Consider the following 12614-nt stretch of genomic DNA (forward strand, 5'->3'; position numbering starts at 1 on the left):
CCGGATTATGAACATGTTTTGCCATAGATAAACACACGATAGCGTTGGATTATAAACATGCTTTGCCACAAAAACAGACAAAAACGTGGGGTAAGTCCAGCTATATGAAGTTATTATTTTGGCGGTCACTCCGTCTGTTTTATAACCCAGAAGGATGTATTTGGTATCAAATGATAGATCTGTGTCTCCTCTTTCATCTAACATCGTGGCATATATATCCGATCACGGGTCCATGAAAGTAATTACTCCGAGAGTAATGGGTGTGCAGCGTTGGTTTGTGTACATGACGTTAATATTTTGCAGTCACCGTCTGTTTTATAAGCCAGAAAGATCGATATCCATGGTACCAATGGATAGCCCTGTTTCTCCTCTTTCGTCTGATATGCTTGCCATATCTATGCGATCACGGGTTCACGAGTAATTCAAACGAGAGTAATGGGTGTGCAGGTGAACGCAGAGAAGTATAGACTTTAAATATGATGCAATTTTATTTAATTTCATGATTTCTTTTAATTTTCATACTTGATTGTACAGACAAGCGCGTAGTCTCTTTGGAAAGCCCCACTTCTTCTCCGTCATAAAATAAAGGTTTTATCTCGTTGTGATGAACAGTCGCGGAGCAATGTAACAGAGAAGAAAGGGTATGTTTTTTGACACACTTTGCGTCAATCGGGTTCTAAGGGTTAAAGGGGAGACTGAGAGCCAGTGTGTGACTTCACAAATGCGCTTCTGAAGGAATGGTCAAAAATGCCCATAAACACGCTCCTAAACCTTGTGGAAAGCCTTCCCAGAAGAGTTGAAGCTGCTATGGCAGTAAAGGGAGTCATATTAAGCCCTATGGATACACATAACAGGATGTGACTGAAGTTCATATGGGGGTCAAGGCAGATGATCCAATACTTTTGGCAATATAGTGTATATATTTGATGTCCTCCTATGTGTTCTTGTCCTCCACAGAACAGTGCTTCAGAATTAGTTCCAGAGCTACAGCGAATGGAAAGTGTGTTTGTAAGTGATAATATAAGACTATTTGACCCAGTGAAATATGGGAGAACAAATTGTGTTTGTGTATTCATACCTGGTATTTGACTTCATCACATTTTTTTTTTTTAATATCAGTAAGCAGACTGCAAAACTTTCTAAACATTGCTTTAAAATGAATCTTTGTTTTTCTATCTGAAGCTCACAAAAGAGATGCTGGGCATTCCAAGGGATCTTTGACCAGCAGTGAAGACAGTGGCAGTGAGGACGATTATGTTCCGGACTCAAATAGCAGCAGCTCAGAGGAGCCCAGTGATGAGGAACCTGCAAAGAAGGTCAGGCCCAAAGTTTCTTCTGCCAAGTCCAGTGATGGCACAACAGCAACAACATCCTTTTTTGTCACTGACAATGAGAAGTCTTCAAGTGAGTCAGTAGTTGTAATGAATGTTAAAAAGAAATCAGATGGGTCAAGGGCCTACAGCAAAAGGCATTTTTGTTCTTTTTGTTCAAAGCCTTATGCAAAAATGCAAGACACTTGGAATATGTACACAAAAATGAAGCAGAAGTAGCTGCAGCTGTTAGATTCCCCAAAAATTCAAAATCAAGAAGAATTCACCTGGACCTTCTGCGCAAAAAAGGAAACCGGGCACATTGACGTGATTCGTGAAGGCTCTGGCGTGATAGTTCCTTGTAAACAAACAAGTGACCGTAATATCAATCCTCAAGATTTCCTGCATTGTTTAAGCTGCCAAGGGCTTTTCAAGAGAAGGTTTCTTTGGAAGCATATGAAAAGGTGCACTCTGGCAAGACAGTGTGGGTACTCAGTACTCAAACCTGGCAAAAACAGAACACAATCACTCTGTGCAAACGCTCAGACTGTACCAGTGGGAGTAAGTGCTAAGTTATGGAAGCTCTTAAGTGAAATGAGTCAGGATGATGTTACCCATGCCGCTAAAAATGACGTGTGCATTGTAAAGATGGGAGAGCAAATGTTTAACAAAATTGGCCATGATCCTTCAAAACACGAATACATTAGGCACGAATACCCAATGAAGACAATGGAGGATTTCATTCTTCCGTCAAACTTACCACATGTTGTGAATGCTGTGAAGCATGTAGCAGGCTTTGACAGTAACTCCAATTCTTTCAAAATACCTTCACTGGCTTTAAAATTAGGCCACAGCTTGCAGAAGATTGCGAGCATTATTGAATGTCATGCAATGATATCGGGGAAAAAGAAAATTGTTTAAAATGCACAACACTTCAAACAAATTTACCGAACATGCTGGAATGAAAACGTTTTTATGTTTGGTAATGAAAATGGTAATTATGATGTTCAAGGTTAATGTTATTCTCACTAGGATTTATACATTTAGTAGATTTCACAAGTTTCTGATTGGTGTGCTTTAGAAACCATTCCAGAGGAGAGGGACCATTCAGAAAGTGAACTGACAGGCGAAGAACTAAGCCCACCTTCTACATCCTACCTACCTTCAGCTGCTAAGAAACGTGAGGTTTACGGGGTAATATGAATGCTTGCATGTTGTCTTGAAGGTGTTGAACATGATGCTGATTTTAATGTCTGAAACGCAGACACTTCAAAGAAGAAACACTGCTGGCAATCAGAGGACGAGTCCGAGGATCCAGGTTCAGCTACTAAGAAACGTGAGTAAGGTTTTGTTCATGCCTGACTGACAAATAAATGTCATCGGAGACAGCAGGGGCCATATTCACAAAGAATCTTAAGGCTAAAAGTAACTCCTAACTTTCAGAGGATGCTGTAGCAACATAATTGACATCCCCAGAAAGTCCTCTGCACGTAACTTTAGGTATGGACAAGAAATGTAGTCACCACATCCAAACGATTTGCAAATGTACGTAGCCACCATGTTATTCAACTACGCCGCGATGACCTATGCCAGGGGTGGGCAAACTTTTTGGCTCTAGTACAACATTGGGTTTTGAAAATTAGCTGGCGGGCTGCACAACAACCCCCACCACCACCACCATCACCACGACACACACATAAAAAAATAAATTTCTTATAGCCTATAATTTAGTATAAAAAGTATTTGTTTTAAAATATGAATGGCTTAAAAAAACTGCTCATTTTATTCTGTTTAACAAATGTATAAATTGTGCACTGTCGCTTTAAGACAGTCGCTTTAATTCACGTTTATTTCTCAATGATCTTCTGCCTGATCCGCTATAGCTAGTGCTGTACCTCTGGCTGGGCCTTCTCACAGTTTTAAATGGTCAGTAGTGGGAACTACTGTTGCCTTCATGATTTCCTTTTAAAAGTTTCTTATAAGAAGGAGATATCAATTATCAACAATGACAAGCCAGCTGGAACCTGCGGCTCTCTCTCCCTCTCATTGAGTGCAGGCAGCGTTCCCAATTAAATGGATCGCATGACGTTCACGTTAGATTTGCTGCAAAGGAGATAACTAAGAGTTAACTTAGTTTAACATGATGTTATCTCTATTTAACATGATGTTTTGACATTGACATTATGCGTTCTCTAAGGAGAGTGAAAAGCAGTTTGCAGTAAAGCTAACCAACGTCGTCTCTATCGCAGGAGAAAAATAGCGAGCAGCCTGATAACCAAATAAAATGCTCGGCGGGTCGGATCCGGCCCGCAGTTTGCCCACCCCTGACCTGTGCGGTACATGCTCACAACGTTGCCACAATGTAACTGTCAGCTGGGGAGTAACTCAAAGTATTTTAGCCCTAAAAGTAGCACCTAGGTCTGGGATAGCTTAGAAATAGTCAAGATGACTCCTAACTCACTAAAACCTTTTCACAAACATTTGTAAGCTGATTGTAGCATTTCACATCGCAATGTGTTGAAATACACATACAGTATCACTTACAGGAGCTCTCAATTGCGAGGGCGTAATTGTGTAACCACCAACAACCAAAACCATTCATTAGCAACATTTAAACTAAAGGTAATGTGTCATCATAAATCAAATTAAATTGCTTCTCCTCTTTGCAAACGTGTCTTCATACAGATTCATTTAAAAAAAAAAAATTGTTTCCCCTTTCACAAAATGTGTGTTGCAGACAGGATGGTGATTTGTGGTGTGAAATTGATGTTCCAGGCACAGTATCCAAGACATGTAAGTATGATGGATGTTTGTGTTCTGATATGAACTTGAGTTGAAAAGATGAAAGATACATAACTGTGAATATTTTGGGTTAAACATATTTCATTAGTGTCATTTGGATAATCTTTGTTGTGATTCTATTTCACAGCCTGCCGCAAGAGAAGACCATGGAGTCAAGAAGAAATCCGCGCTGTTGAGAAGACCCTGATGAAATTTATCACTACAGGCAGAACTCCTGGGAAGGCAGACTGCATTTCTTGTATCAACTCAGCACCTGAAGCACTTAAGTTCCGTGACAGGACGTCAGTTAAGTTTTATGTCAAAAATCGTTGTGTGTCCTACCAAAGAGACCACACAGACCCTTTTATAGCAATTTGATAAGAATGAGTTTGGGGGTGGGAGATGGGAATGTGTTCAGTTTTCTTAACAGGGCTTGAGCATTTCAGAGGACCACACAATACATGCCCTGTACTTACAGTATTCTTGTTTATATTTTATGTTGGCAGAGGGTCAACACGTAATTTCGATCTCTTTGTATGTCTGGAACATGTGAAGAAATTGACAATAAAGCTGACTTTGACAATGTTTTTGTTATTGGTATTACAGTACATGCACTTTATTTTAACAGTACTTAAATGATTTTAGGTTGGGAGAGGGTCAATTGTGCACTTAGTTGTTAATACTACATGATCATACAGACAGGCTTTAGAGGAAAATTAATGATGCTCATGATTGTGATAATGTTGAAGTGTTAAGAGTTGTGTGTGAGAAGAAGGTACGTTGTATCCTTGTTGACGAGGTTCATTATTTTTATTCAATCCATCGCACAAACATCGCTACATTTTTTTGTAGCATGTCCGACATATATGTCACACTGTACAGCCCTGCATTACATGTGCTCCTTCAGAATGGTTTTCCGTATATCCAAGAAAATACAGAAGTTGGTCCCCAGATTGCACTGTGCTTGTTGATTACATCACTTGGGTGGGCGTAACTATGGGCGGGGCCAGAGTCCTCACTTTGACCACCTGACACCTGTCCCCTGTGGCTGGTCAGGAGTCAGGTGTCAGACTAACTTCAGGTATTACATTACATTACATTTAGCAGACACTTCTTGACCAAAGTGACTTACATATGTCAGCTATATTACAAGGGATCACATTATCCCCGGAGCAACGGTGGAAGCCAGGAATTGAACCGACAACTTTCAGGCTACTGCACGCTAGCCCAACTCCTTAACCACTACACTACCACCACCCCAGGTATGAAGTGTGTATTCTATATTCCAACTGATTTGCTTATTACTGAACCCATATACAATGCTCCTGTGCAATGCCTTGTCTGTACCATGCTTAGAAAGTGGTGTCCCCAAAAGTGTGTGTGTGTGTACCTGCATCTCCTCTCTCTGTGCTAAGGGGTGTGTGTGTGTGTACCTGCATCTCCTCTCTCTGTGCAGAGGTGTGTGTGTGTGTGTGTGTGTGTGTATGTTTGTGTGTGTGTGTGTGTGTATGTTTGTGTGTGCGTGTGTGTGTGTGTGTGTGTGTGTGTGTGTGTGTGTGTGTGTGTGTGTGTACCTGCATCTCCTCTCTCTGTGCTGAGGTGTGTGTGTGTGTGTGTGTGTGTGTGCGTGTACCTGCATCTCCTCTCTCTGTGCTAAGGTGTGTGTGCGTGTGTGTGTGTGTGTGTGTGTACCTGCATCTCCTCTCTCTGTGCTGAGTGTGTGTGTGTGTGTGTGTGTGTGTGTGTGTGTGTGTGTGTGTGTGTGTGTGTGTGTGTGTGTACCTGCATCTCCTCTCTCTGTGCTAAGGGGTGTGTGTGTGTGTGTACCTGCATCTCCTCTCTCTGTGCTGAGGTGTGTGTGTGTGTGTGTGTGTGTACCTGCATCTCCTCTCTCTGTGCTAAGGTGTGTGTGCGTGTGTGTGTGTGTGTGTACCTGCATCTCCTCTCTCTGTGCTGAGGTGTGTGTGCGTGTGTGTGTGTGTACCTGCATCTCCTCTCTCTGTGCTGAGGTGTGTGTGTGTGTGTGTGTGTGTGTACCTGCATCTCCTCTCTCTGTGCTGAGGTGTGTGTGTGTGTGTGTGTGTGTGTGTGTGCAGTACCTTCATCTCCTCTCTCTGTGCTGAGGTGTGTGTGTACCTGAATCTCCTCTCTCTGTGCTGAGGTGTGTGTGTACCTGCATCTCCACTCTCTATGCGGAGGTGTGTGTGTGTGTGTGTGTGTGTGTGTGTACCTGCATCTCCTCTCTCTGTGCGGAGGTGTGTGTGCTGCGCGTGGCAGCAGAATGCTTCTCGAACAGTTTCCGGTCCCTCTGCAGCTTCCTCATCTCTGCTTGCTTAAACTCCGCCCACTCAGCCTCTGTCTGGGAGCGCTTGGCCTCAAACTCCGCCTTCTCTTTCCTAAAACAGGACATTGCATCAGTGATGAGACACTTAGGAAGCGCCACATCATCAGCAACAGATCAACAGCAACTGACAAACAATATTAAAACAATAATAATAATAACAACAATAACAATATTAAAACAATAATAGCCACAACCAACAACAAAGAACAACTTTAATACTAACATCTTTAGTTGTTGAATTTCCCCTTTGGGATCAATAAAGTATCTATCTATCTATCTATCTATCTATCTATCTATCTATCTAGTACCATATGTGACCCTGCAAGGCGAAACCAGTCGCTTTGCGCACAGTGATATTTTGAGAAAATCCACGATAAACAAACGTACGGGTTAAAATGTCAAATTTCACGTTTTTGCATAATTCAACAGTATACAGTCTACACTTTCATATTGTGAACAAATTTCACGGATAAACATACGTTTTGACTGTTAAACCCTGACTGTATTTCGGTAAAGATGTAACTCTTTAGCAGTCATTCCCTTTGCCCACGCCGCTATAAGGTTTTACGGTAGAGCTAAACATTTAGGCTACTCATTACTCTTTACTCATTACTCAATGTGCCAGCTCTCTATCGTTCTTGGCAGATGTAACCGAATATGAATGTGGAAGACTTGCCTTTCAGGGCACGAACGGTCACAAACTTTTAGAAATATCCTGGCGTCATTTTACGGACCAGGAGAAGTTTTACATTGACGTAGCGCATTTTAAAAGTAGGCCTATACACAATCTGTGTACACAGAACTTCCTCTCCCCTTACTTCCCCCGAAATACATTAGTTATATTCTATAGTGACACCTTCCGTCCCAGGTATTAACTAGGGGGCAGAAAAAGACACCCACTCAGTTGATGAAACTGGACATAGTCAGTCATCCGCTTCAAAGTCACGCTATCGTAAGGCTAATAATAGCTGTCCTCACACTATTGCAATTTACTTAAAAAGGTGATTTTCTCCTCTTCTAGCGTATCGTGACAGGAGAACCATGCCAACTTTGGATGCGGTTATCTTAGCGATACTTTTTGCAATACCCTCGATATACATGTAGTTGAAAAGCTTAGTTAATGGCCGTTCATGTGAGCACAATAACTTAATTTTGCAAATTTTACCAAAGCGACTGGTTTCGCCTTGCAGGGTCACATATACATAACAACTTTAATACCATATATATAACAACTTTAATACCATATATATATAACAACTTTAATACTCTGAGTATTCTGGTGTGTGTGTGTGTGTGTTTTGTGTACTTTAACATCGTCATGTTGGCCTTCATGCATGCGGCCAATAACAGACAGCAAACACACAAGATAGACACACACACACACACACTTCAAACTAGGGCTGAAACGATTACTCGAGTAACTCAAATAATTTGATTACAAAAGATGATCTGAGGAAAATTCTCTACCTCAAGGCTTCGTTTAATTCCTACAACTTGCATTATGTGGCCTGCTCAGGTCAGGGATTATTGTTTCACATGGACTGACACGCAGGCCACTTTCAGAGTTAAGTTGGTGCGATAACAGAGAGCAATGAAGCTGTCCGTAAAAGGCAGAGAAAGTTTTGGGATCATTTTAATCTTAGAATAAAAGACAAGGTACAATGTGTCCATTGCAAAGCAGAACTGGCGAACCACAACAGCACGTCAACGATGATTCAACATCTGAGCCGAAAGCGTCCAGTTTACACCAGCTCACCACGCGTCGCCGACACAAGGCAACGTTTACATTGGCGCGTAGCCGACACAAGGCAACGTTTACATTGATGCGTAGCCGACACAAGGCAACGTTTACATTGACGCGTAGCCGACACAAGGCAAAGTTTATATTGATGTTAGCTGATAACACCAGCTCACCACGCGAAGCCGACACAAGGTAACGTTTACATTGATGTTAGCTGATTTAAAGGGACACCAGGCAACGTTTTCGTGTTAATTACTCATCTTCGTAAGTCAGTATATGGTTAATTACAGGGCGAATTAAGACTCTCTCGCCCGCCCCTACTGCCTGTAGGAAGAATATCCCGCTTGAAAGTTCAGTGTATCGTACCCGCCGATCGAAGCAGGATCAGTTTACATCCTGCATACAGCACAGAGGCAGGCTAACGAAACGCTAGCGATTGTTGCAAACGTGTGTATAATGGCAGAGCCAGTGAAGAAGCAGCGAAAACCCTTGACGGAAGATGCAAAAGAAAAGGAAAAGAGCTTCAGGCCGAGCGAGGGGGAGTTTCGTAGAGAAAAAGCATCAGGCTTGCCTGGTGTCCCTTTAATGTACTAGCACTAGTTAACATACGTTTTTTTGTAGCAGCAGTAGCCTAATGTCGCATTTAACAAAACATTAACAACTGTTGAAGGATTGTTGTTGGCACATAGAAGCACTGCATAAAAGACGACGGGCTAAATTGCTATTAAATCCACTTAGAATCATGACCATGCTGCGCAAAATTGTTTAAAACTGCTGCATTCAAGTTAACTCTGCTACGGTCTTATCATGTGTGTGTGTCTGTACCATAACTCCTGTTGATGCCTGGCGAGGCTGGTCCTCTGGTGTGTGTGTGTGTGTACCGTAACTCTTGTTGATGCGTGGCGAGGCTGGTCCTCTGTGTGTGTGTGTGTGTGTGTGTGTGTGTGTGTACCGTAATTCCTGTTGATGCGTGGCGAGGTTGGTCCTTTGGCGGGGGTGTGTGTGTGTGTGTGTGTGTGTGTGTGTGTGTACCGTAACTCCTGGTGATGCGTGGCGAGGCTGGTCTTCTGGCGGGTGAGTTCTGCCGTCTCCATTCTGAAGCGCTCGATCTCCAGCTCCAGCTGCACAAGTCGCTCACGCATCACCTCACACACACCTGCCACACACACACAGATATGCTTATTCTCATACTCATACACATTATATCTCCACAAACACACATATGCTTATTCTCATACTCATTTTATCTCCACACACACACACACACACACACACATATGCTTATTCTCATACACATGTTTTATCTCCACACACATACACATATGCTTATTCTCATACACATGATTGCTTATCTCCACTCTCCACACACACACACACGCTTATTCTCATACACATGTTTTATCTCCACACACACACATATGCTTATTCTCATACACATGATTGCTTATCTCCACTCTCCACACACGCACACATACACACATACTTTATTGCATACACATGCTCTTTTCTCACACACATGTTTTGTCTAGCTTAAAGTTGGGTTTTAGCAAATATTGTGGTAATTTTGCACTGTTAGCCATTTGGTTGATTGGCTAAAAGCCAAAGATTCTATATAATATATAAGCAATAATAACATATACATATAATTTTTGTATACTATTTTTGCAGTCATTGTTTGTGTGTGATGCCAATGAAACACTCTTCGGACCGCAGATTAATAATTTCATTTTGCCCGTTAACCGAGCTAGCTAATGCGTTAGCACATTAAAAGCGGAAAGTGAATAGAATGTTCGCTACTCATACACATTATATCTCCACAAACACAGATATGCTTATTCTCATACTCATACACATTATATCTCCACAAACACACATATGCTTATTCTCATACTCATACACATTATATCTCCACAAACACACATATGCTTATTCTCATACTCATACACATTATATCTCCACAAACACAGATATGCTTATTCTCATACTCATACACATTATATCTCCACAAACACACATATGCTTATTCTCATACTCATTTTATCTCCACACACACACACACACACACACACATATGCTTATTCTCATACACATGTTTTATCTCCACACACACACATATGCTTATTCTCATACACATGATTGCTTATCTCCACACACACACACACACACACACACACACATATGCTTATTCTCATACACATGTTTTATCTCCACACACATACACATATGCTTATTCTCATACACATGATTGCTTATCTCCACTCTCCACACACACACACACGCTTATTCTCATACACATGTTTTATCTCCACACACACACATATGCTTATTCTCATACACATGATTGCTTATCTCCACTCTCCACACACGCACACATACACACACGCTTATTCTCATACACATGTTTTATCTCCACACACACACGGCGGTTAGCGCTAAAGCCGTTTAGCAAATGGCCCTTGTACTTGCACTGTTAGCCATTTGGGTGGTAAGCGCTAAAGCCAAAGATTCTATATATATATATAAGCAATAATAACATATACATATAGTTTTGTATACTATTTTACAGTCATTGTTTGTGTGTGATGCCAATGAAACACTCTTTCGACACGGAATTAATTTTCATTTTGCCCCGATTCTATATATATATATAAGCAATAATAACATATACATATAATTTTGTATACTATTTTACAGTCATTGTTTGTGTGTGATGCCAATGAAACCTCTTTTCGACACCAGATTAATAAATTTTGCCCCCGTTAAAAGCTAGAATAGCACAATGTGAATGGAATGTTCGCTAGCTAGCAGCTAAGAACTTTGGTTAAACTTATATATTGTTGCAAACAAACCTGAAATAACATATGTTCAGCAACTTTGTGGTAGTCTACTAGTTCTAGCAAAAAATATGTTAGGTTAGTTTATCAACCATCTCTGAGTCTAGAGCCTCTGAGAACAGGTGACAGAGGAGACAGTGACAGATCACGAACAAAGCTATTTTTGTTTTTATTTGTTTAGTTGGAAAATACAATTTCAATGTCGGAATGTTAGGGAGACATGTGGCTTGTAGAAAATGGGTTCAAAACTTACATCGCTGAATGTAGGGCTAAGGGATTGGTCATATTCCGTGAATCGTCTCGCTTTATCAACCGTCTCTGCTAAAGCCGTATAGCAAATGGCCCTTGTACTTGCACTGTTAGCCATTTGGGTGGTAAGCGCTGAAGCCAGGCAAACTTGGTACTCTTTCGATCAACGTTATTTATCTCTCAAGGTGGTGTACTCGTCATGGTAAAAAAAACCATGGGTTCAAACAACTAAATTCGGCACCGAAATCTAACAAATTTTTCGATATACGATAGGATGAACGTTTCACTTCATAAAACTCACATAGATGAGAACTTTAAATTATTTGTAGGATATTGCTTGTTCACAACTTGAGCTGTGTATGCAATGGTAAAGCTCAGAGGGAATGCCTGGGAAAGTCTTTTTATTAGTATTATTTCATTTGAGCTAAAGTCGTTTTTATTAATAGGATTTCATATGAGCTAAAGTCTTTTTTATTAGTATTATTTCATTTGAGCTATTTCCATGTTGAACTACATTTGATATTGATTGCATCATAGCAAAATAAAATAAACACAGCTAACAAGGCCTGTGCTGCTGAACTGGGGGAGCCACTGAAGCACATCTTCAACTGGAGTCTACGTCTCGGACAAGTTCCAGCACTGTGGAAGACATCATGTCTCACCCCCGTCCCCAAGAAACCACACCCCAGTGAGCTTAATGACTTCAGGCCTGTCGCTCTAACATCACATGTGATTAAATCAATGGAGCGACTGGTCTTAGGTATGCTCAGACCCCAGGTACGCCATACACTAGACCCGTTACAGTTTGCATACCAGGAGAAAGTGGGCGTGGACGATGCCATTACTTATCTTTTACACAGGACACATTCTCACCTAGACAAGGGGAAAAGTGCTGTGAGAATCATGTTCTTTGATTTCTCGCGCTTTTAACACCATCAACCCTTCAGACTGGGAGACAAGCTTGCAGATGGGTGTGGACGCCACCCTGGTAACCTGGATTACAGATTACCTGACCGAAGCCACCACAGTTCGTCAGACTGAAGAACTGCCTCTCTGACACTGTGATCAGCAGCACCGAGCCACAGGGAACTGTGCTCTCTCCAGTCCTGTTCACCCTGTACACATCTGACTTCTGCTACAACACCGAGTCATGCCACATGCAGAAGTTTTCTGATGATACTGCAATTGTGGGGTGTATCAGGAGTACAGGAGCCTGGTGGAGGACTTTGTGCAATGGTGCAAACTCAATCACCTTCAACACTTCAAAGACCAAGGAGATGGTGGTGGATTTCCGCAGGTCTAAGCCCGCTCTGCTACCAGTCTCCATTGATGGGGTCAATGTGGAGGTGGTAAGC

At 41.6% G+C, this 12614-nt stretch overlaps 1 protein-coding gene across 2 annotated transcripts in view; it reads right to left on the reverse strand.

Moving 5' to 3' along the window:
* Positions 1 to 12614, reverse strand: part of cenpj (centromere protein J) — a 46526-nt gene that overhangs the window by 16276 nt on the left and 17636 nt on the right. For both annotated transcript variants that reach the window (XM_048238918.1, XM_048238917.1), the window contains exons 6-7: positions 9209 to 9332; positions 6322 to 6487 (exon numbers count right to left, since the gene is read on the reverse strand). In XM_048238918.1, coding sequence (XP_048094875.1) covers positions 6322 to 6487; positions 9209 to 9332 — 290 coding nt within the window. The remainder of the gene's footprint in view (positions 1 to 6321; positions 6488 to 9208; positions 9333 to 12614) is intronic.

This window comes from Alosa alosa, chromosome 3 (assembly GCF_017589495.1).
Source record: "Alosa alosa isolate M-15738 ecotype Scorff River chromosome 3, AALO_Geno_1.1, whole genome shotgun sequence".
NCBI classification, from domain to species: domain Eukaryota; kingdom Metazoa; phylum Chordata; class Actinopteri; order Clupeiformes; family Clupeidae; genus Alosa; species Alosa alosa.